This window comes from Xenopus laevis, chromosome 2L, assembly GCF_017654675.1.
Source record: "Xenopus laevis strain J_2021 chromosome 2L, Xenopus_laevis_v10.1, whole genome shotgun sequence".
NCBI lineage: Eukaryota > Metazoa > Chordata > Amphibia > Anura > Pipidae > Xenopus > Xenopus laevis.
In genome coordinates, this window is record NC_054373.1 from 147,743,891 (window position 1) to 147,770,839 (window position 26,949).

A 26,949-nucleotide genomic window follows, 5' to 3' on the forward strand; every position below is an offset into this window, starting at 1 on the left:
AAGTTCAACCCCTATGTATGTATATATATATATAGACCAAAACGTTAGTTCTTGCCTCACTTGAAATAAAAACCTTTTATTGTTTCATAAGTCCTGAGTGTGCGGACCCTCTCTTCTGGCTATACTACAATTTTGGCTACTGCACCCAGGCACCATTGAACTTCTACACAAGAGTGCTGGTATCTCCCGCATGTATATATAGAAAGGCCCCCATGTGGGACCGAAACGTCGGATGAGATGTGTGATCTTCTATTCAATATATATATATATATATATATATATATATATATATATATATATATATATATATATATATATATATATATATATATATATATATATATATATATTTGCAAAATGTTAATTTACCAGGGGTGCACCATGACATATTGCTAGAAGAAAAAACTACAGACCTTAAGGGTTATTTACTAAACTGCCAAAATCACGAAAATCTGACTTTGAAAAAAATCACAAATTTTTCGGGAATTTATTAAACCCTTAGAATGGAAAAGTCTGAAACTGAAAATCCGGCATCTCAGACCTGTCGCGATTGCATATAAGTCAATGGGAGTAGTCCCAATGATTTTTTGATGTGCGCTGGGTTTTTGTGCAAATTCGGAAAAAATCGTGAAATTTTCGGGAAAATGTAATAGTAAATAAGCGTAAAAAACCCGAGCGGATTTGTTCAGAGTTTGTAGCAGAAAATATTGAGATAAATTCGGACATTGATAAATAACCCCCCCCCCTTATGTCCCTATTTTAATCAGTAAATCATCTGAGTAACATTTCCCTTTATTTATTTAGGCCAGTTAAAATTAGTGGAGGCCCACTTATCAAAGGTTGAATTTTAGTGGTGTTAGAGCTTTTTGAAACCACAAATAAACTCTATTTCTCTAAAACCACCCATGAAATTATTAAAAGATCTGAGCATAAAAAGTACAAATGGAAAAAATACTGAACAATGCGAATATCTCTAAAACCTCTAAAAATTAAAAGTGTTTCAGACAATTACTAGCGGGAAAAAAATCCAGAAACCCCGAAAAGTCTGAATTAGGGGGCCGAATCTGAATCCTGCTGGAAAAGGCTGAATCTTGGCCGAATTCAACTGCCTGGCCTAACCAAATTCAAAAAATCACATGACTTTTCATCAAACAATGAGGTCAAAATTGTTTAGCCGTGCGCTGCGCTTACGGTTCTCTTTCCCCCCTCGTTTCCTTAATTTACATATGCAAATTAGGGTTTGGCTTTGGTTTGGGATTCACCTGAATCTTTCACAAACGATTTGGACCGAATCTTCAAATAGTGGATTCGGTGCAACCCTAGTCTGAATAGTTAAAATAGATGTCCAATTTGATCAGCGCAGCTGTTCTACTGGACCTCGACTACTTGATGAAGTGTTGTATTACAGTTTTTCAGGGTTTTTACACTTAATAAATCTTGAGTTTTGGAGATATAAAAAAACATACATTTTAAAGAAAAATAAGATTCATGAAAAAAAGGAAAGCCACATTTTAGTTAATAGACCCCTTAGTAGCTAGGGAATGCTCACACAAGGAACAGGGTGGGCAGATCGATGGAAATATCATTCTTTTAAAATGTATTTATTTAGTAAAGATCTGATCTTCTGCACCACAAACATACATTATGCTTAACATATAGGGGCAGATTTATCAAGGGTCGAATTTCGAAGTGATAAATACTTTTAAATTCGACCATCAAATGGCTTTACTTCGACTTCGAATATCGAATTTGATGTTTTTTTCACTGAATTTGGCCATTTTGCGATCGAATTAAGTATCTCATACATCGATCGAACGATTTTTCTTCGACTTCAAAAAACTTAGAAAAATGCTCTAGAAGGCCCCCATAGGTTAACATAGCACTTCAGCAGGTTTAATTTGCAAAGGATTGAAGTCAAAGTTTTTTAAAGAGACAGTACTTCGATTATCGAATGGTCGAATATTAATACTTAAATAAGTATTTTTACTTCAAATCGAATTCGATAGTAGCCTATTCGATGGTCGAAGTATCCAAAAAAAATTTTACTTCGAAAATTCCCTCTAATTCACTTCGATCCTTGATAAATCAAAAATACTATAAAAAATACTGATTTTGAAAGAAACTGTGGATCAGATTACAGATTTTCTATTAAACCGCTCCAATAATACCAAATTTGTGTGTAGTTTTTGAACTACACACTGCCACACATTTGATGAGGCGGGGGCTGCAGACGTATATGTAGCATTCTCGTGTCTCAGTTGAAAAGTATAAATAGTGACAGTATTTTTTCAGGATGCTAATTTTAAATAAATGGATGTTTTGTCAATAAATATTGAGATTTTAATTTTACTATTGGTCTCTGTGGTTCTACCTTACTACAGGTCATTTGATTGCTTTTGTTTTTCTGCTTTTTTGTTCCTGTGCCTTTTCTTTTGTTTTTTTTTGGTTACTGCCCAGGTATAAAACTTGGCCGGTATTTATAAATGACCCCAAGTGAATGCGAAATGCAAAAGAAGTAAAAGTCTAAGAGCTGGAATAACAATGTGTATATGTGTATTTCTTTAGCATTATTCTATACAATTTAGCCTATGGATTTAGTTGTTTTTTTTTCCTCTGTTATATTTTATCCATAAAAAAAAAGATTTATCCATAAGAAAGTGTTTGCCTGGACTTCCCTTGATGCCGTTTCTATACATTTGTAAAACTCAAGATATGCTGATTTTGGTAGATACAGATTCTGTAAATACATAGAGTCATTGTTCAAGCCTGTTTGTATTTCTGATGTTTTGTACTCCATAGCTTCCATATATAATCTGTAGCATGGGTTATACTAAAATTATATATAGATATCTGGAAACCCGTTATCCAGAAAGCTCCGAATTATGGGATGGCCGTCTCACATATACTACATTTTATCCAATGAATTCAACTTTTTAAAAATGATTTTCTTTTTCTCTGTATTAATAAAACAGTACATCGGACTTGATCCAAACTAATATATAATTAATCCTTATTGGAAGCAAAACCAGCCTATTGGGTTTATTTAATGATTTTCTATTAGACGGGATCCAAGAAGATCCAAATTACGGAAGATCTGTTATCCTGAAAACCCCTGGTCCTGAGCATTCTATATAACAGGTCCCATACTTGTATTTGGAATATACACATTAAATAAATAACTGATGCCTGCCTCTTATACAACATTAAGGGGCATATTTATTAAGGGTCGAATTTCGAATTGAAAAAACTTTGAAATTCAAATTCAAAAAGACCAGCCGAAATTAAGTCGAAGTTTTTTGGTCAAATAGGTCCGTTTTCAATCGAATAAGTCCATATTTGGCTGAATTCAAATTGTACGAATCAAAGTAATAGCGCATTCGATCGATTTTGATTCAAAGTTTTCCCCTCAAAAAACTTAGATTTTTCAAAGTCCACCAATTGACTCCAAATAGGTTCTAGGAGGTCCCCATATGCTAAAACAGCAATTTAGTTAGTTATTTCCAGTAACTAACTAGCAATTCGGCAGGTTTTAGATGCCGAATGGTCAAAGTCAAATTGTTAAAGAGACAGTACATGATAAATTTCAATATTGAAATTTTAAATTTTTTTTTCAAATTGAATTTAAACTATTCCCTAGTTGTAGTACACAAAAAATAACTTGAAATTCGAATTTTTTTCATTCGAAAATTCACCTCGACCTTTGATAAATCTGCCCCTAAGTGTGATAAACAAGTGCAAATTAGTGATAGGCGAATAAATTCAATATAAAATAATAGTATTTATTATGTAGGACTAATGTTTTGGCTAGATCCCTAGCCTTTCTCAAACTGAACATTAAACCGCCTTAAATATTCACAATGGAAGGAAAAAACAGCTGGTAAATATCACATGATCAGTAATGCAATCATTAATAGTACTATCACTTTAAATACTCACATTATTCAGAATCCACACTTAAAAATAAAAAACTAGACAATATATCCCCTAGTTCATTACACTTACAGTTAAAAACACGACATATTGTAACCACAGGAGTTATCTATTTAGTTACTTAAACATACAACCGACTAAAATAATAATGTTACAATTATGTCCTAAATTTAGAGTATATTTAGCACAATGTATCAATCTACCCGACTTCAAGGGACTGTTACACCCATAGTACCCATAGTAAATTTGAATGTTGTTTTAAAAGTTCAATGTTTCTCTTTTATGTGAGAGCTCATTATATACCAAAATACCATTAGTTAAATTATTGAATGTCACTATTATATCACACACGGTCAAATTTTGCTGTATTGGGGAACGGAACCATCTACTAATTAATGGGTCATGGAGATAACTTTGGATATACTGTGTGACTGGGGGCAGTGTTCTATGTATGCTGGGTCTATTCATAAGGACCTATAAGTCACGTTGTAGTCTACTCAGGACAAGAAGTAGGCTAAAACAGATAATATGTCGGGTCATTCATGTGTTGTTAATATGGGGGTGTGTCCCATCAAGTGAAACCCTAGTTATGAGAATATCACCCAACTTTATGGATAAATGTGCAGCAACTAGAGATGTCGCGAACTGTTCGCCGGCGAACTTGTTCGTGCGAACATCGGGTGTTCGCACTCGCCGGAAGTTCGCGAACGTCGCGCGACGTTCGCCATTTTGGGTTCGCCATTGTTGGCGCTTTTTTTTGCCCTCTCACCCCAGACCAGCAGGTACATGGCAGCCAATCAGGAAGCTCTCCCCTGGACCACTCCCCTTCCCTATAAAAACCGAAGCCCTGCAGCGTTTTTTCACTCTGCCTGTGTGTGCTGAAGAGATAGTGTAGGGAGAGAGCTGCTGCCTGTTAGTGATTTCAGGGACAGTTGAAAGTTTGCTGGCTAGTAATCGTTTTGATACTGCTCTGTTATTGGAGGGACAGAAGTCTGCAGGGGTTTGAGGGACATTTAAGCTTAGGTAGCTTTGCTGGCTAGTAATCTACCTTCTACTGCAGTGCTCTGTATGTAGCTGCAGTGGGCAGCTGTCCTGCTTCTGATCTCATCTGCTGACTGCTGCAATAACAGTAGTCCTTGTAAGGACTGCTTTTATTTATTTTTTTGTTGTTTTACTACTACTACTACTACTACTACTATAAGAGCCCAGTGCTATTAGTCTAGCAGTGTTGGGGAGTGGGACTGGTGTGCTAATCTGCTGCTCCTAGTAGTTCAGCAGCACCAACTTTAATTTTTTTTTTTAATATTCATTTTTTTTTTATTTTACTTTTTTTTATTTTACTACCGCTGTAGTAGTGTATAAGTTGACCTTTTAGGCATTATTTGCCCTGTAGGCATTATTTGCACACTGTTTTCTTCAACCCGCCATCGAGCTGTGTGACCTTGTTCACATTCTGTCTAAATATCCATAATATTACCGTCTCCAGAAAAAACACCGGAGTCACTTTTTTCAAGCAGCCATAATATATTTTACGTAATCCGTATCCACCGCTGTAGTAGTGTATACGTTGGCCTTGTAGGCATTATTTGCACACTGTTTTCTTCAACCCGCCATCGAGCTGTGTGACCTTGTTCCCATTCTGTCTAAATATCCATAATATTACCGTCTCCAGAAAAAACACCGGAGTCACTTTTTTCAAGCAGCATTCATATATTTTACGTAATCCGTATCCACCGCTGTAGTAGTGTATACGTTGGCCTTGTAGGCATTATTTGCACACTGTTTTCTTCAACCCGCCATCGAGCTGTGTGACCTTGTTCACATTCTGTCTAAATATCCATAATATTACCGTCTCCAGAAAAAACACCGGAGTCACTTTTTTCAAGCAGCATTCATATATTTTACGTAATCCGTATCCACCGCTGTAGTAGTGTATACGTTGGCCTTGTAGGCATTATTTGCACACTGTTTTCTTCAACCCGCCATCGAGCTGTGTGACCTTGTTCACATTCTGTCTAAATATCCATAATATTACCGTCTCCAGAAAAAACACCGGAGTCACTTTTTTCAAGCAGCCATAATATATTTTACGTAATCCGTATCCACCGCTGTAGTAGTGTATACGTTGGCCTTGTAGGCATTATTTGCACACTGTTTTCTTCAACCCGCCATCGAGCTGTGTGACCTTGTTCCCATTCTGTCTAAATATCCATAATATTACCGTCTCCAGAAAAAACACCGGAGTCACTTTTTTCAAGCAGCATTCATATATTTTACGTAATCCGTATCCACCGCTGTAGTAGTGTATACGTTGACCTTGTAGGCATTGTTTGCCCAGTTTTTTTGGCCACAGCCACTGAAGCACAGAGGCCAGAAAAAATATGCCATATAAATGCTGAAAATAGTCATTTTTTGCCATACGTTGACTCAACGTATATGGCAAAAAATGACTATTTTCAGCATTTATGTGGCATATTTTTTCTGGCAACTGTGCTTCAGTGGCTGCAACCAAAAAAACTGGGCAAACAATGTCTACAAGGTCAACGTATGGCGAAAAATTACTATTTTCAGCATTTATATGGCATATTTTTTCTGGCAACTGTGCTTCAGTGGCTGCGTCCAAAAAAACTGGGCAAACAATGTCTACAAGGTCAACGTATGGCGAAAAATGACTATTTTCAGCATTTATATGGCATATTTTTTCTGGCAACTGTGCTTCAGTGGCTGCGTCCAAAAAAACTGGGCAAACAATGCCTACAAGGTCAACGTATGGCAGTTGTTTAAAGAGAACAGTAGATTACTAGCCAGCAAAGCTACCTAAGCTAAAATGTCCCTCAAATCCCTGCAGACTTCTGTCCCTCCAATACAGAGCAGTATCAAGCAGATTACTAGCCAGCAAACTTACTATCATCTGTCCCTGAAATCACTAACAGCTCTCCCCCTACACTATCTCTTCCAAGCACACACAGGCAGATTTTTCAGATACATTTTTGCCCTTGATCCCCCTCTGGCATGCCACTGTCCAGGTCGTTGCACCCTTTAAACAACTTTAAAATCATTTTTCTGGCCAGAAATGTCTTTTCTAGATGTTAAAGTTCGCCTTCCCATTGAAGTCTATGGGGTTCGCGAACCGTTCGCGAACCGCTCGCATTTTTGCGCAAGTTCGCGAATATGTTCGCGAACTTTTTTTCCGACGTTCGCTACATCCCTAGCAGCAACCCTGTCTGTACACATTGCAATAAACAGTGTCAATATTAGTAATAATAATAATCCCTGTGTATAGTAAAAAGTGTCCCAATCTACCAAATTTATATGCTTATTCCTTAATCCCCAACGCACCCCTCGGGGTAAATTAATCAAACATCAAATACGTGAAAAAATAAAAATAAACAAAAAATAAAATATATATATGCTGTGTATAGAGTTAATATCCCCCTCAGTATTATTAAATATTCCAATAATTAGGGTAAAGTCCACATATTCATCTGAATTATTGTCCCTCAATAACATAGTCATTTTAATGTGCACAATCGATGTGCGACTTGTGGAATGTGGTAAAGAAGATCTTCTTACGCATCTTTGTGCAGTGCTGTTAACTCCAGCTGCAACATGTCTTTCAGCCGCTATCATGGAGTAAGTAAATATTGGCCTTTTACATCTCTTGCCTTGAGCCACCATTTCATGATGGTCTGTGTGCTGCCTCAGAGATCACCTGACCAGAAATACTGCAGCTCTAACTGTAACAGGAAGACGTGTGGAACCAAAAGACACAACTCTGTCTTTCAATTGGCTCATGTGACCTAATGTTTGGTTTGTTTGTGTGCACCGTGAATCATACGATCCCAGGGGGGCGGACCTTATTTTTTTAAAATGGCAATTTTCTATTTATGATTACCCAATGGCACATACTGCTAGCAAAGTATATTATGGTTTATTTACATGAAGCAGGGTTTTCCATATGAGCTGTTTTATGCAATATCTTTTTATAGAGACCTACATTGTTTGGGGGTATAGATTTCCTTTAATCCTTATTGGAGGCAAAATCAGACTATTGGGTTTAATGTTTAAATTATTTTCTAGTAGACTTAAGGTATGAAGATCCAAAGATAAAGATCATTATCCAGAAAGCCCTAGGTCCCAAGCATTCTGGATAACAGGTTCCATACCTGTAGTCAGATTTTGCCCAAGAGCCTGCAGTGTATTGGGGCTAGTGTAGGGTATTAGTTAGTTCCCATAAAGGGTTACCATGCATCAGAGTGAAACAAGAACTAGTTTCTATCATTGTTTAGGGCTAGGTTCCTTTTCTCTGATCTCCGAAGTCACATCAGAATATTAATAATGTAGGTACAGTCCCTGTGAAAAAGCTTTTGAGATACTGACAGTGATACAAGGTAGCGATATGTTTATTCACTACTTGTTTTGCAGGACAATTTTCTAATGATAGATGCCCCTTTTTTTACCTCGATTTGATGAATTTCCCTGAACCATACACTGGCATGCTAACACTCTAATCGAAAGCTGAAATTAACTTTTGTCATTTTGCGTGACACATCGCTGAGAAATTCCCACACTTTGACCTGGGCAGAATAGATTGCTTAACACTGTGTGCTTATTTCATAGAACAGTCATTTCATACCTAAGATGTAAACCTGCACCCTTAGCTAAGCGCTCTACAAACATTTTAGGAGACATTTAAGAGGCCTATGGGCAAGTTATAATTAACAAGTGCATACAATTCATGCTGCAATACTTTAATATATTTAATATTTAGAAGACAAACTGGATAAATCATAGAATTTTGCACATGGGCTGGTGTTAGTAAATTGGGTCTGTCATCTTCCACAACATAAAGGGGCTTATTTATTAAAATACGAATGTTAAAATCTCGAAACATTCAAGTTTTTTTCATTAGAGGGAAAAAAAACTTTTTTTAGAGGAAAAAAATTATACTCTGATAATGCAAAAAGCCTGAATCTAAAAAATCCCCATCTTAGACCTGTTGAGGTCCTGTATAAGTCAATGGGAGAGGTCCCTATCTCAATTTGAAGCTTTCATGGTCTGCGCTGGATTTAGCCCAATAATTCAACTTTTTTTTTTTCAATCTTTTTATTTTCAAAAATAAGTAATTAACATTGCTTTTACAGGAATGGGTGGAAGTTGGATATTTCCCAACCCGCTTGGGCATTAATAAATTCTCACTTTGACTTCTTATTCCTGTGTTTAAAATCTGATTTTTTAAGGGTTTTTGGTCAAAAACTCAAAAGTTAGAGCAATTGAGGTAAAAGCCCCAAAAATTCGAGTGATTTAGCTTTTTGCTCCATTTATTGAGTTTTACTGCAATCCAATTAAATTGAGGTTTTTTTTTTATAAATAAACAAGCTAAAATCGGGCATAGGAGTTTGGTTGTGTTTGTTTTTTTTAATAAAACATGAGATAAATTCGGATTTTAGTAAATAACTCCCAACTGTGGTGAGGCTCTATTTAAAACAGCCTACAGAGAAGGAGGCCTTATATTGTATTTTTTTTCAACTTCATTATTTTATGCATATAAATAAGGTTTATCCTCCCACCAGATATCATTGTAGGAAAAGTATATTTAACTTCTTTGTATTCAAATTTGCACACATATGTTTGATTTACCATGCTGCATGCCTCATATGCGCAAAGTGCAATTTTGGCACGTCATCATGTTTTTACCCCCCAATGTTGCATTTTCCCCACAATATCAGAGTGATTGCGGCTGTAAAGTGGCGCTACAGCTGGTGTGATTGTGGCCTTTGCATTAAAGCACGTGCATTTCTGCGTGTGATTTGATGAGAATCTGAAACAATTTTGCTGAAAATTTTCAGTGTCAGGACTCTTTAGGTGCAAGTAAGCTGCATTTATTAACACAGGCCACTGTGGGAAACCTGGAGTGACTGCCAACTTAAAGGGGTTCCCTGCATCAATAGGTGGGGCAATTCTCAGCACCAGGCTGCCCTAAGAAAACTTTCCCAATGCAACACCCCTCTGCACTTACCTTTTCACCTACCCTCAACCAGCAGACTTACCTTTTCAGTGGGTCGATGGGGAGGGGTTTATATCATTAATGTAGAGGGGGAGGGGTCTATATCATTACTGTAGAAAGCACATACTGTATGTGCTCTCTGCACTGGAAGAGCAGAACTTTAATTTGTTTAATGAGTTTAATGACCAGAAATGCAACTGTTAAAGTTACCAGGAGAAGCTTTTTGTTGCCCCTGATAACTTATGAGGAACTGCCATCTGAAGCAAGCTTTTTGCTTCATGGCAGGAACACCCCTGGCAATAGGAGCACCGCACTTGATTCTTCCAAATGCACTGGCGGGATGCAATGACTCTTTGTGCCAAAAGCAAGGAGCATCTTTAGACACATGTACCCAATGGAACCAATTGATGCCAACCCCAACTGCAGCAAAAGTTTCACGGTTGGGTTGAGAACCTTAAAAGAGGAAAGCAAAATGATTGTGCACATATGTGTCTATGTTGAAAATTTTCATACAAAAAACAAACTGTTGCTGGTATCACACACAGATCTTAAAATAGGTAGAGGATAGGTTATAAAGGATCCCGATTCTCTTGTTTTTCTAAGAGAGGAAAAGATGTTTAATAAATCATAACCGACCTACCACTCTACTTTCTCTCTTAAAGGGAAAAAAACATTCCTCGTACAAACTTTACTTTACGTACTAACTTTACTATGAAAGCGCTGCTCTACCTTACACAATAGAAATAGATATATTAGAAATATTGTCGGTACAGGTTGTTGTTAGTTTTCCATTGGACAAACCCAAAGAAAAATTAAGATATTGTTTATCTAAAATTGTTTCTGAAATACAAATAGCATTTTCTGTTTAATAGTCTCTGCTTCTAAGATCAAAGACTTCCCATCATCTTTAGGTTAATATAGTTGTGCAAGGTGTGGAGTGCTGGTTAAGAATATGGAGCAGCATACCTCATTTATTCTATGCCCCTCAATAATTCTTACCACATAAATGGCATATTTAAGACGCTGAATGGTTTTCACACCCATCACTGAAATAAACCTTGAGAATGTGTGGCCGGATATCATTCGGGGCCTCCACCCTAATGAAAGCCTCACTTAGATGTAGCATGCTCACCTCCCTGTCCATTGTGAGGAATGCATTTGCAAAAGATGCGCTGTGATGAAGAAACAAAGCCACATGAATATGTGTGGAAATTATCACATCCAGTGCTTCATTATCTGTGAAATAATGACAGGTCTACTATGCAAGGCCTGAACTTGTTATTAGATGAACATAGCCAAATGGAAGGTCCCTAACACTACACATGTTTGTGGTCTTTATAATGTTACTGATACAAAGTCACCAGACCGCTGCACAGAAGGATTTCTACAGTTGCAAGTGTAGGCAATGAAAGGGAATTGTAAAAAAGAATTAGAAAAAAGGGGCTAAAAACAAAAACAGATTGACTGGATGACGCGCACTCAGACCAACAGACCAAGCGGAACTTACTATCTATGTGCAATCTTTAAAAAGGGTTATAATTAAGAATGACGAATTTCTTTTAAGACAAATTTCTGTATTTGCAGTGGTGAAAATGTTTGTGAATCCACACTAGAATTTTGGCATGCGTTCTGTTTTGCTGAAATCAACCTGCAGCATCTGTCTAATGGGGAAAAAATGCTAAAAACTCACTGTGCTAGAATTTTGCCATGTACAGATATGGGACCTGTTATTCAGAATGCTCGGGACAGGGACACATTCTGTAATGTGGATCTTCATACTTTGTCTACTAGAAAATCATGTAAACATTAAATAAACCCAATAGGCTGGTTTTGCTTCCAATAAGGATTAAAGGGGTTGTTGTTTAACGTTTAGGGATGATGTAGAGAGTGATATACTGAGACAATTTACAACTGTCTTTTTTATTTTTATTATTTGTGTAGAGTATCTAGTAGAATTAAGTCAAAGGCAACTGGACATCAAGGGGGTTATTTATTAAAGTCCAAATGCCAAAAACCCAAAAAAAACATTTGGGATACCCCAAGGATGGGAAAAGTCTGAATCCGAAATCCGGCATCTCAGAACTGCAGAGGTTGCATAAGTCAACAGGAGAAGTCCCGAAGATATCTTGAGCTGCACTGGGTTTCGTGCAATATTTTCGAAAATTTCGTTGTTGTCCTGCAGAAAATCCAAAAAATTTGTACAATCTGAATTTTTCCCCGATTTTTGAGGGTTTTTTCCCGCACAGGAAATTTTCGGGAAAATGGAGTTATAAACAAGGGGAACAAACCCATGCAGATTTGTTCGGAGTAGTTTTGAGAAAAAAATGAGATAAATTTTTCCCTTGAAAACATTCCACCCGTCATCCGAGTGGCTTCGTCAGTTTAAATGAATTGGTAGGGAATTCCCCGGCATTTAAAACCTTGAGGGTGGTTAAATCACAGATATCCAATCACAATGGTTCCATTGCACTTCAGTAGAGTGTTGGCTAAAAACTCACAGATGTGTGAAAGTGTGATCCAGTCACAATGGTACCATGATTTTCATTGAGGCACATGTTAATCTTTCTTTTCTTTTTGTGAATGTTCTATGAATTTCTATATAAAACTGTAGAACCTGAACTCACAATAGCACTGTCTGAGAAATCATCTAAGCCACTCTTAAAGGCATTAATATAATCTGCTATCACAACATGATCCAGTGTTAGTAACGTTATTCAGGAAAGAGAACATTCCAAGAGACACCCAGCTGGGCTGACTCCCTATCAATGGATCACCATGAATATGTCCTAAAATCAGCAATGCTTAGGGGGGTATTTATTAAAACTGAAATGTATCTAATTTTTTTATTAAAACAAAATCAACCTATTCGAATCGTACAAGTTTTTCAAGTTTGATGCACGAATTGTATGATTTTTTTCAAGTTGTCACCTGAAATTCCCAGACTTTTTCGGATTATCAGACAAAAACCAGCGCAGATTACAAAATCTTCAAATTGTTAAAGGTTCATCTGCCATTGACTTCTACATGACCGTGACAGGTTTTAGCTGGAGGATTTTCAGATTTGGCTTTTTAGCAGCTTTGGAGTATAATAAATCTCTATAAATTAGAGTTGTAAAAAAAGTGAGAGTTTAATAAGTAGGTCCCTTACATTTTATGACATTTGTCTACTGTCTGGGGATTCAGTATCATCATTGCAGGAATGTGTGGACTACAGGTTGTGTGGCTGCTTATACTTGATCAATGGCACAAAATTATAGTCATTAATGGAAAAAATCTATTTTTGATACTTACAGTAAGCCAGTATATTTAGGGGACCTCTAACTGATTGATTCATTATTGTTGGAGGTACTCACATCTCTCTTTTTTGTTGTCTTGGACTTGCACCCTGGGACTGGGTTGAACTGTGAGTATATCCTCCAAGATTTACTTAATATTTGCATTTGAATTATTAATTATTTTAGAGTAGTACCTATTTATATATATTTTTTTGGCATTGGCACAAACCCTTCCATTATATATTATTTCAGACCTCTCATCAAAGACATGCGGATGAGTGATTTACAGCTCTGTTTTTTCTGGCAAGAAAAGACATTTGCAGTTATAATTACAGTATAATATATATAAACCTTAAGGGGGGAAATCTAATAAAAGTTGTAAACAGAATGAAAATAGAATTAAAATTTGCATTTCACAAAGTCTTTATTTGGCAGGTTGACAATTTTTAATGCGCAAAGTGCTTCAAGACCTGCTTAGAGGTGCCACATTTTGGGGCTGATTCACTAAGGGTCAAATATCGAGGGTTAATTAACCCTGGATATTCGACTAGGAATTAAAATCCTTCGACTTCGAATATAGAAGTCGAAGGATTTAGTGCAGATAGTTCGATCAAACGATCGAAGGATATTCCTTCGATCGAACGATAAAATCCTTCGAATCGAACGATTCAAAGGATTTTAATCCAACGATCGAAGGAATATCCTTCGATCAAAAAAAGTTAGGCATGCCTATGGGGACCTTCCCCATAGGCTAACATTGACTTTGGTAGCTTTTAGATGGCGAACTAGGGGGTCGAAGTTTTTTTTTAAAGAGACAGTACTTCGACTATCGAATGGTCGAATAGTCAAACGATTTTTACTACGAATCCTTCGATTCGAAGTCGTAGTCGAAGGTCGAAGTAGCCCATTCGATAGTTGAAGTAGCCCAAAAAAACCTCGAAATTCGAAGTTTTTTTACTTCGAATCCTTCACTCGAAGTTAGTGAATCGGCCCCTTTGTCTTGCAAAAACAGCTTTTCCAGTAAGAAGTTCAATTACATCCACTGTGCATTGCTTCGAAATCGCTAAATATTTTCCAGGGTTGCAACAGCTGTATGAAATTATCACAAAGGTAAAATTGTTCTCACAAATCAATAATTTCTCCCACTGCACACATTTTTTCCCCCGTGAATTATTTCTTGTTTCCCTATTAGTGTTTTCAGTCTAGTGAGTTAATATGGGGGTTTACCCTTTTTGTGCCTCCGGCTGTAGAATTTATGGCAACCAGCACTATGGATTCTATGGCTCTGGGTTTCAGTTTGATCTGCTATGCAACATGTTTTCTGGCATCAAAAAAAGTCAGTAATAAAGGGGTTAATATCTCTTTACCCAGAATATGATTATTCATTCAGTGTTGTAACACCATTGTCAATTTAAGATCACTTATATTGTCACTTGTCTTTACTCCTAATGTGAATACCCTGACTGGAATATTAAATGTATCTAATGTGTCTAAATTGTGGTTAACATTGCTTCACACCTGGTCCTACTGACTTATTCCTTAGTACACAACACAAAAACACAGCTTTTTACACACACATACATACTATATAGTTATATACCATAAATAAAGAATCTTTATTTAATGCACCTCATAATTTACAGGTTCTGCTTTAAAATATCCAGTGGTCAACTCTGCTGGACAGATATACGAGCCACAAGGGTTTGTTCACGAACAAGAAGTGCAAAATTCAGACACAAAGAAAGTCAGTGTAATTGCAGGAATCCACTGCAACATGCATGTGATGCACTAATATAATTTTGGTTAAGTGAGTGCAAGTTGTGTTATAGACCTACATTTGAGGCCAAAAGCCATCTCTTCTGGTGCATTGGAAATCGCCTTAGCGTGCAATTCACTTTGGGTAGGTCAGTTGTTCCAATTCTGGAATTACTATTAGGTCTGGACTGATAGTAATTCAGAGTTCTCTTGCATTAATGTTTGCACTTGTGCAAAATTCATTTGCATCTAGAGGAGACATATGGGCACAGGTACATTTCTGGATCATGTTAATGACTGCTCAATTTTGCATCCATTTTAGTGCTTTGCTCTTGTCTCTTTCTATACAAAACCACTGTGTCGGCTTCCAATCTACCAGCTTTGTCAGCAACCAGGTACCAATTTAAATTCTAAACTAGAGAGAGGTTGTGTAACACCAAGACATTAATCAGCTCTATAAACATCAATTCAACATAGTCTGCTCTTAAAAATAATAAAAAGATTGCCAGTAGTTTTTCTGGTAGTGCTTTTTTGGGTAGTTCATAAACAAATATGAACTTCCTTGAGACAACAGATAAAAAAGGTTGATGGTGCCACTTTTTTGTTGTTGAAAAAGAAGCATAAATAGAATGGCAGGTCATTGATTCATTTATTTTTGGTGGTACTAGGCCTTAGATACCAGCAAATGTAGAATCTATGTTGGCATGAAAGTACCATCTTGGCCGTGATGGAGCTGTAGATGATATGTTTCTGGGCTTTACATAATCTAAGTCACACTATGGGGCACATTTACTTAGGGTCGAATATCGACTGTCAAAGTTAAATCCTTAGACTTCGAATATCGAAGTCGAAGGATTTACCCAATTCATTCAATCGAGTTTTTCGTTCGATCTAATGATTCGAAGGATTTTAATCCATTGATCGAACGATTTTTCTTCGACCAGAAAATTGTTAGAAAGCCTATGGGGACCTTCCCTATAGGCTAACATTGCACCTCGGTAGGTTTTACTTGCCGAAGTAGGGGGTCGAAGTTTTTTTTAAAGAGACAGTACTTCGACTATCGAATGGTCGAATAGTCAAATGATTTTTAGTTCGAATCGTTCGATTCAAAGTCGTAGTCGAAGGTCGAAGTAGCCAAAAAAATCAATTCAAAGTTTTTTTTATTCTATTCCTTCACTCGAACTAAGTAAATATGCCCCTATATGTTGTTAGACACAATCAAAGCAGTCAGACACTAAAGGGTTAAACTATAAAAGTGTAACAAATTAGGTCTAATTGCAAAAACTGTCTCTGAATAATGATTAATATGAATATTCTAAGAAGGTCAATCCTTAATAATCCCTAGATCCAGGTGATAAATTTTATTTAGTAAAAATGCAAATCATTTTGAAAAGAATTCATTGCACATGGCTCCCCTAATAAATGACCTGAGATGTTGTGTCAATCTGTTAAGGCGATGCCTTTGCATGCCGCCAGACATTACACACTCAGAGGTGCTGACAACTACTGATTGGGATGATGATTTAGCGGCACAAAGTCATAATCTGCTTTAGAAAGTTAAGATGATATCAGTTCATTGGTGGAACCCATTTGCATACCAGGGACCAAAAGATGTGAAAACATAGTACAGAAAACTATAAAAGATTCATTAATATGAGAAACATATTCCTGTAATTTAAATAATTTGTTATCCCAACTTGCTAAAAATAAAATATTCCTCATTCACTTTCTGATTTATCAGACAATATTTGTATAATATGAATCTCAGTGTATAGGACTGTAAAAGTATAAACAGCAAATTTTATCAGACCTGTTTAAATATAACAATAATAACAAAGCAATCAGATGGCACTCGCTCTGCAAAATGTGCTCACAATTTGTGCTTTATTCAGATCTTCAGATCTTGAGGAGCAGCATAGTTCCCAGTAGAGCACCACTATATCCACGGAACTTGGATTTGTATTAACGGTTGTTTAAATATTATAAAGTTGTGCTGCCACATTTATTGCCAACACTTCGATAAACAGAAAGAAAACAAAAAAATAATAGTAATAAAGGGCAACTTTAAACCAGGATTAAACGTTTAATGGACAGTTGGTTTAACCTTTGGGGTTACTAATACAGAAGGAGGGACGGTTTGATGATTTGGTAGAGATCCCATTGCATCTTAGTGACAAATGTTGCTTACTTTGTGATGTTGATGGCACACTACAGAGAGTGGCTGCTACAGATCGGCTCATGTTTTATTTATTGATGCACCGAATCCACTATTTTGGATTTGGCCGAATCCGAACTGTAATTTGCATATGCAAATCAGTGAGGGGGAGGGAAAAAGACAGCCACATGCGCAGCTTCCTTGTTTTATGACGAAAAGTCACATGGTTTTAAAGTGATACTGACACTTAAAGACTACTTTTTAAAATATGAATGTACATTAAAAGTTACCTATAGGTCATGCTGATTGTTTTTTTGCTGTGAGGTTTGTTTATCTAAGTTATTGATAGTAGATGTTTCTAAACCTGACTGTTTTGCCAACCTGACTGTCCCATCTCAGTCTGTCAGTTATAGTTTCTAATGCTAACGGACTCCTGTTGCACAAATATGGCAAAAACGAACATGGCGTACAGGTAATGTGAAAGCTTTGTGCAAATACTTTATGGCAAAGTTATAAGTCGCTTTCAAAGGCAATATTATGATAGATTTAAAAAAGAGTTTAATTTCTGGTGTCAGCATCTCTAAGGATTTGGATTTGGTTCAGCCAGGCATAATAATTCGGCTGAAACCTGCTGAAAAAAGGGCCGAATCCTAGTCAGATACCGGACCAAATCCAGGATTCAGTGCATCCCTAGTTTTTATTGTTTCTTTCTTGTTTCTTTCAGGACTCCCTGTGTGAACATACTCACTGTTCAAAATAATGATTTTTTCTAAATGTTTATGTAAAGCTTGGTAGCATATAATGTAAGAGTAATATGTCGTTTTGTTGAAACCTCTTTCAGGTGATGATGACAATGATGACCAATGTCTAATGGGAATGGAGAACATAAATAACTCAGATATGGAGGGAGGAGAAGTTATTGGTGGCAGGTGCCTGTCCTTGACACTATCAACAGCTCAACAAGGAATTACCGTCAGGGCTAATAAATCTGATGAATCTTCAGACAGTAAGTTATCACCATGGTTAACAAGGCCAGTAAGCTGTATAGTCAGCGATGTTTTAGTTTTCTGGATAACACAAACAATGTACGTAATATATAGAGGAATCCAAGCCACGTTTCTATAAAATGTTTAAAATAACATCAATTAAAAACTTTTATACTGAAACGCAAGCCCCGTAATTATTGTAAACCTGATCAAGAAGATCGAGCAATTATATGTAGACACGAATTTATGGGTCTTAATGGGGAAATCTGAATGGTTGCTATGGGTTACTAGTAGTGATGGGCAAATTTATTCACGGCGAATTCCCACGATTCGCCAACCGGCAAATAAATTCACGAAACCATCGCGAAAATTTGCTGCCATAAAAAAAAAATGGATGCAATCGCCGTTTTGAGAATTTCTCACCGTTTCACGGATTTCACTGGCGAATTTGGCGAAGTGAAATGCCCCAAATTTGCCCATCACTAGTTTCTAGATATAGGTAAACTTTTGTCTTTTTATTACATTACCCTGTGAGCTGTTACCCACCTACCTGGAAGCTTGAGCTAAATAAAGTAAAATGAATTGTGTTTTGTTTATGTTTGGGTAACTATTAGGAAAATAACTATGAGGGAAATAAATGAAAGTATCCCTTAAATGCTGTTGTGCTATTAGCTTCAGTGCGTGTTATAAATTCTGACAATTTAAAACTGGTGGCATTATTTGGATACTGTTGAATCTGTAATAACAAAGTGAGTTTGAATAAAAGTAATTATATCTATGGCTACACTGGTCTTTAAAGAGGTGGCTCATCTTTAAATTAACTTTTAGTATGTTGTAGATTGGCTAATTCTAAGCAACCTTTCATTTGGCCTTCATGTTTTATATTTTTTGCATGATTTGCCTTTTTCATCTGACTCCTGTGATATTACTATTTATTAACAGTATATTTAGAAAAATAATTTAGGATTTGTTTTACACTTTTCTACAGTACCCTTTTGATTTTGAATTTTACGCTTGCGTGATTGTTTGTTTGCGTGCATGGTTGGCCTTCTTGTACTTGGTAAAAGTTTCAGATGATACAACTAATGCTGTAGATGCATGTTTTTTTCCTACCCCTTTTTTGGCTAACCTTTCTGGTAAACCATAATGGTCTTACTTTGTTATTTCTTTCCTGTAAAGAAATGTATTTTACTAAAGCTTAACTAAAAGTAGGCCAGAAATGTTGAAGAGTAAGTTTTGGGCTTCTGTACAAGCCCAAGGCAACTGCATCCCTTTAACAGTAAAGATCTGTGTCTCCAAAGATGCCCCAGTAGCTCCCCATCTTCTTTTCTGCTGATTCCCAGCACCCGCTCTGTCAAATACCGAGCTTAGAGACCGAAGCACAATATACTTAATATACTGTATATCATATAAATGTCACAATATAAGACTGATTAGTAAATAATATTAGTAAATATTGGCACATGGCAGTTCATCAACCAGTACAATTAGCATCACAATGTAATAATCACCCCAGTAGCATCAGCTTATATGACAGACAACCCTCATTTTCTGCTTGATTATTTATGATGATCATGTGCATGTCACAGACACTCCTAACAAAATCCAAGATGGCACACAATTTTGACGGACTGGATCATGACTAATACAGAGATCCTAAACCTTTAGCTTGGTTCAATACGTTCATGATTTAACATATTCATTTTTAGGGTTTAGTTCTTCTTTAAGTAGCATTTTAAAGACATTTCCTTTTTAATTCTGCGTTTAACCCTATTATAAGACTATCCCAGTTAATATGCTACAGAGAAGCCCTTATTCTGTGTGGGGTCTTAGTTACCCCTTTATGCAGCTGTCTCTACAACATCATTTCAAAGGAGATGATTGTGTGATCCTGTGAGATGATTACTATTACCAGATAAATGCAGCATTTATAGTGAGTACTCAATGCAAATACAAGTGGCCATGCAGTTTTTAAAGATTTATCTGTTGAGTTCTGTTGAGTAATGAGGCTAATGACACAGGGAGTAGTTTATTCCTATGTCTATTTCAGCCATGAGAGAAATGGGGAATCCCCCACCCACCCATGATGCTTTCCCATTCACTTTAATGGAAATTGCCAATAAAGCCAGTGGGAAGAAGGATGGTTACTAGCCTGAAAACCCAGCGTCTTTCTTAGATATTTGCAATATAATGTTGTAAAACAGATTTATTTAAGCCAGGCCAGTATGTGGTAGTTTTATAAATATGTAGAGTACATTTGGCTCTGTGAAGCTATGGTGAGATTAGAGTGTGGAATGTGCTGTGGAGCCCAGCCATGTCTGATAGTAGCTCTCAAAATACAGACAATCAAATCCAGAGCAGAACTTCAAATGCATGCACTTAATAATACTATTGCTATTTTGCTCCTTTAAGGTTTTTAAATAATTTAACATTTTAGTTCTGAATTTGGAATTTAAACTGTTAGCTGGTTGCTAGAGTGCTACTTTTCCCTGGCTCAATGTTTTAAATAACAGACTAGAAAATTAATAGTAAAAGGCTTACATAGAAAGACAAGCACTACAAATAAAAACTAGTTTCCATACACTTTTTTTAAACACAAGGGAGAAAAATAAAGAATATACAGGGGGTTATTTATCAAGGTCCGAATTTATCTCAGTATTTCTAATATCAGACTTTGAGCAACTCCGAATTTCCGAATGGAACATTTATGAAGAAAAAAGCCAGAAAAATAGGGTCAGGCAAACTTCGGAGCTTTCCCTTGAAAACTTCGAATTGTTCAGTTTTCTGCAATTTTTTAGGAGTTTTCTGAGGTTTTTTTGTGCCAAAACCCCGAAATCATTGGATATCGGTACGGACATCAGCGCAGACACTGGAACCTTCCCCATTTACTTCTACGGGACCTCGAGAGCTTTTAGATGCCAGGGTTTCGGATTCTTTTTTTAGACCATCGGACATTAATAAATCTAGAAAAATTTGTATTTTTGTTTTTGCTACAAAAACGACGAATTATTAGAGGTTCGGATATTCAGCGCTTAACAAATAACCCCCACAGTGTCAATGTCTACATTAAAGGGGTTATTCACCTTTAAATGAGCTTTTAGTAGAGATTAATATTCTGCGACATTTTGCAATTAGTTTTCATTTTTCTTTATTATTTGTGTTTTTTGAGTTATTTAGCTTGTTATTCAGCAGTTCACTGGCTTCCAATTCAGCAATCTGGTTGCTAGGGTCCAAACAGCCATAGCAACCATGCATTGATTTGAATAAAAGACTGGGATATGAATAGGATAGGACATGAATAGAAAGAGGAGCAATAAAAAGTAACAATAACATTTCATTTGTAACTTTACAGAGCATTTTATTTTTTAGATGGGGTCAGTGACCCCCATTTAAAAGCTGGAAAGAATCAGAAGAAAAAGGCAAATAATTTAAAAATATTAATACCAATTGAAAAGTTGCTTAGAAAGCCAAGTTAATGTTGAACCACCTCTTTAATATGTTTTACATTAATGAAGGTACCTGAAAATCAAGGGGTATGAAGCCTGGACAAAGGGGAACAACCAACGTTTAAACATTTTGTCCCTGCAAATGAAAGTCTTGTGTGTCAGCAGTCTGACTTGGGGAGGCAGCAGCAAATAAACCATTACCAAATGGCTTCAGAATTGCATTGCTTTAACTGCTACTTTTTCATAACTCCTGTGTAGCTATAACCACGTGCTTTGTCCTTTTCAATTAATTTCATCTGTTCATATTATTTTAATTTAAGGAATGGCTGTGAATCCATGTAAAGTTTGTGAGAGTAATTGCGAGGGTTGCTCATCTTGCAGCATCCATCACCATATACAGACTGACCTCCCATTCTCCCTTTGCCCTTCTGCTGAACTAAATGAAGACATCCTTCAGGTACTGACTTCATACTGTTGGACTTCTCACTATTAGTCACATATATGAGAAAGACAATTCTCAATTTTTTTAATATGCGCTAAATCTCAATTCATATATATGTTTGTAATATAACTTGTTTCATTATGTTTTCATTATTTTTATATCTACTGTAAATTGGCTTAGCATTTAATTTTTTTTTTATTATTTGTGGTTTTTGGGTTCTTTTTTTTTTTTAGAGGCTCTCCAGTTTGCAATTTCAGCAATTTCATCTGGTTGCTAGGGTACAAATTACGCTAACAACCAAGCTTTGATATGAATAACAGATTGGTATGTTAATAGGAGAGGCCTGAATAGAAAAAAAGAGTAATAAAAAATATCAATAATAATACATTTGAAGCCTTACAGAGCATTTATTTTTAGATGGGGTCAGTGACCCCGGTTTGAAAATAGAAAGAGTCAAATAATTACTATAAAAAGGAAAAAATCAAGACCAATTGAAAAGTTGCTTAGTTTAGCCATTCTATAACATACTAAAAGTTACCTTAAATTCAAACCACCTATTTAAAGGCAGACTAAGGACTTGAAATATCAACAAGTATGGGATCCATTATTCAGAAACCCATTATCCAGAAAGCTCCAAATTACGGAAAGGCCATCTGCCATAGACTCCATTTTATCCAAATAATCCAAATTTATAAGAATGATTTCCTTTTTCTTTGTAATAATAAAATAGTACCTTGTACTTTATCCAAACTAAGATATAATTGATTCTTATTGGAAGCAAATCAGCCTATTGGGTTTATTTAATGTTTTAAATGGTTCCCTATAAGACTTAAAGGAACAGTTCAGTGTAAAAATAAAAACTGGTTAAATAGATAGGCTGTGCACAATAAAAAAATGTTTCTAATATAGTTAGTTAGGAGTGACTGGATGTCTAAAATAAAAGCCAGAACACAACTTCCTGCTATTTGGGGGGCCACATGGGACATATCTGTTCAGTGAGTTTGCAATTGATCCTCAGCATTCAGCTCAGATTCAAAAGCAACAGTTACGACCCATGTGCCCTCCCCTCAAATAACTGATTGTTTACTGCCTTTTAACTAATCAGTGGAAACCAAGAGAGCTGCAAAGCAGGAAGTAGTGTTCTGTAATGTTAGACATTCAGTCACTCCAGCCTTTATACATTACATTTTTGGCTAACTAACTATATTAAAAACATTTTTTATTTTGCACAGCCTATCTAGTTTTTATTTTTACACTGAACAATTCCTTTAAGGTATGAATATCCAAATTATGGAAACAAATGTTATCTGGAAAACCCCAAGTCCTGAGCATTCTGGATAACAAGTGCCATACCTGTACAATTTACCCAGCAGCACTGATAGCTATCACTCGGTAAACACTATTGATCTTTTCTAATCTAACTATTCTTTTCTCTGTGCTGGAAAACAATTGCCTTTCTCCCGGCATGAGACTGGCATCTGGGATTAATAATTAAGATAGCTGTTAGTACTGGCAACAGAAGCCAGAGCCTGCAGTGCTGAGAATATAAACAGGAGGACAGATACTGCTTTAAATAGCAATTGCACTCACTAATAACCCATTACCATTTTTACTGAATCTATATTGGAAAGTTGCTTTGAATGATATTTTCTTTTAAAGTTTTGGGGTAATAAAAAAAAATTTCTGGGAATCTTTCTGGTCTTCCCAGTTCGCCAGTTCGATCCTTAATAAATCTGCCCCTATTACTCAAGTGCTGTAGGTTTTGGCCTTTGTTGAACATATCGAAAATTATGTATAAAAGCCCTTCTTGCTTTTTAGGACTTTATTTTCTCATGTATTAATATGGGACACGTTAATTTGTTCATTCTACAGTACATGCTACAGCTCCCGCAATCCATGGGACTTGAAGGCTTGCAGCAAGCACTGACGTGCCCATCTTTTTACTATAAGGTTACCAGATCACTTGAAAATTCAGGGACATGTCTAAAAATTGCAGGTAGAAGGGCTGCATTCATTGGAATTTCATGGAAACATGCATTGATTAGAAGTGGCCCTGAATTTTCAAGTGATCTGGTAACATTATTTTAATAGACTGTAATACGGGTGAGATAAAGCAATCTTCCAGATGGCACCATTTAGGGGCAGATTTATCAAGGGTCAAATTTCGAAGTAGAAAATTCTTCGAAATTGGACCATCGAATTGAAAAACTTCGACTTCGTATTTTTCAGCAAAATTGCCCATGCTGCGATCTAAGTAAAATCGTTCGATTTAAATCGAATGATTCGAAGGATTTCAGCGATCGATCGAAGGATTTTACTTCGACCTTTAAAGACTTAGAAAAAAGTTGTTGAAGATCCCCATAGGCTAACATAGGACTTCGGCAGGTTTAATTTGGTGAAGTATTGAAGTCAAAGTTTTTTTAAAGAGACAGTACTTCGATTATCGAATGGTCGAATATTCGAACTATTTTACTTAGAATTGAAGTCGTAGTATCCTATTCGATGGTCGAATTTTTTTACTTCGAAAATTCCCTCGTATTCACTTCGACCCTTGATAAATCTGCCCCTTAGTATTGTTAATATAAAATCCCCCTTGACAAAGGCTATTTTGCCAAAATGTTGGGGTATTCTCATTGCTGGCAAGTCTGCTCCTTCTTCTTTCTGCCTCAAACATATAACTAGGTGGTATGTACTGTATCTATATTTGACAATATTGTTGTTTATATATTGCTTTGATGAGATATAACTTTGATTGATGTTCATTGTATTGCTATACTGTATATAAAGAGATTCTTTTTTTGATGCCACCTTTTGTTTGTACGACATGCAATATAGAGTTTTGGGTTACTTAATGTGGGGCGGTACATTTGGGTCACTTGCATCTCATACAAAACGTTTGCATATTTTGCTCTATTTAGATTAGAAGTGGCCCTGAATTTTCAAGCGATCTGGTAACATTATTATAATAGACTGTAATAAAGGTGAGATAAAGCAATCTTCCAGATGGCACCATTTAGTATTGTTAATATAAAAAGCAGTATTTATCTAATTGTTTTGAGGCTCTAGTAGGTATTTGGAATAAATTTAATGAAAAACAAATCTTTATCTGTTCTCTTTCTTTTTTAGACGCCTACCAAGAACGATGTAGACCTGAGAAAATTTAAATGTGTCGAATGTGGAAAGGCTTTTAAGTTTAAACATCATTTAAAAGAGCACGTTCGAATACATAGTGGTAAGTAGATTGAAGGACGGGTGTGCCGAATAGTTAGCAAAAGGAACAGAATCAAATCTGCCTCCAGCAACCAAAAACACTTCTTGACATAAAAGCTTAGATGAAAATTCTAAATAAAGTGACCATTCCAGCTCCCATAATAGACTGAAGAGCCATGGACTGACCAGTAAGTTCAGAATGAAACCAGCTGTTCCAGAGTAAGTTATGCTAAGGTAATGCACGTTATACATTAATATATAAATAAATAAAAGATATATCTTAAAGCTTAAGGTAAGGTTCCCAACCATCCCTATTTATATTGATCAATGCACATTCCTGGGTCCCCTGTTTCACTAGTCCTTTAGTATCTTTGCAAGTGCATGTATTTACAAAAACAAAGTTATGAAAATTGACAAGCCACCATATCACGTCAAAGTAAACCCCATATGCTGGACCAAGGGACTGATCTCGATGGACATAATCTTCCCCCACCATTAGCTTTTGAAGGACAGAGACTGCCAAAACATTGATTCCACAGGCTTAGTCCTCTCTTGCTTGCCCGTCAGAGGTGACAGAAGGAAAACTCTCAGAAGTATAAAGCCCCTCCATCCTCCTGCTCCTTGTCTTTGTAATAAGCTTCTGAAAAATAGAACTAGACAATAAGTAGGGTGGGAAGATTCTACTATGTGCGATGGCCAAGAAAAGAAAATTACAGTAAGTACGAAATACTTTTCTCTTTCTTGGCCATCCCCTTAGTAGAATAAAAAAAGTTTGATCATAGCTTGTTTAGAGATATGCCATACCAGTAAATCAGCATACCACAGACAAATCCAATTACTCAACAAATTTGTATAAATACAAAAGTTCCCTTTATAACAAGTTGTATTTATAACGTTTGAAGTTTAAATTCAGTGACCCTCATTTTATATCTCGTCTCAAAATACTATTTTAGAATGGGTTTTTATTTCACATAGGCCAGGAATATGCAACCGGCAACTTGCAACCGGCTTTTGCCAAACTACATACCTCTTTAAGCCTCAGCCAGTTTTACTCACTGCGTAGTCAATATTCTATTACCATAGAATATTGACTACACCTGACATATAATGCAATTGGGATTAGCTGGACTGTCTATAGTTTTATATGTTACAGTCAACAAACCTATTACTGGTTTCAATAAGTATAGACTAGAAGTATAGAATGCAAGAGTCATTTGCATCATATTGAATTATTAAGAGTACATGTAAAATATAGTCTATCTTTAATATATAAATATATATATATTAGTGATGTGCTAACCCGCACCCGAAACCGAACCCACCCTCCCTCAACCCGGGTACCTTTTATAGACCCGCACTGTCCCCCCAATGACTACACAAAAGGGACGGGAGAGCAGGCACTATGAAAGTGGAAGTCGGAAGCTGGCAGTGTAAGGTGGCAGGCAGGGAGAGCAGGCAGATGAGCTCAATCCGGACCCGCAAATGGGGGTGCAACATCGGGCCTAACCCGCAGGTCGGCCTGCACATCACTAATATTTATATATAAGAGAAGTGTGTGGCATACTGCTTACCAACATCACCCAGTTGAACGGTTAAAGCTTGCATATACTTTCCAGCAACACCGGATATTCTTGAAAACAAAAGGATATATATATATATATATATATATATATATATATATATATATATATATATATATATACAGTATATATTAGCTCATTTATGAAGACACACATTACATTG

General features: G+C 36.3%; 1 protein-coding gene across 1 annotated transcript in view; it reads left to right on the forward strand.

The window, feature by feature from the left end:
* The window catches only part of LOC121400051 (zinc finger E-box-binding homeobox 1-like), a 62,782-nt gene that overhangs the window by 30,187 nt on the left and 5,646 nt on the right, over positions 1 to 26,949 (forward strand). The window contains exons 2-4 of the mRNA XM_041582534.1: positions 17,964 to 18,128; positions 21,875 to 22,011; positions 25,123 to 25,228. Of these exons, the coding sequence (XP_041438468.1) occupies positions 17,964 to 18,128; positions 21,875 to 22,011; positions 25,123 to 25,228 (408 nt within the window). The remainder of the gene's footprint in view (positions 1 to 17,963; positions 18,129 to 21,874; positions 22,012 to 25,122; positions 25,229 to 26,949) is intronic.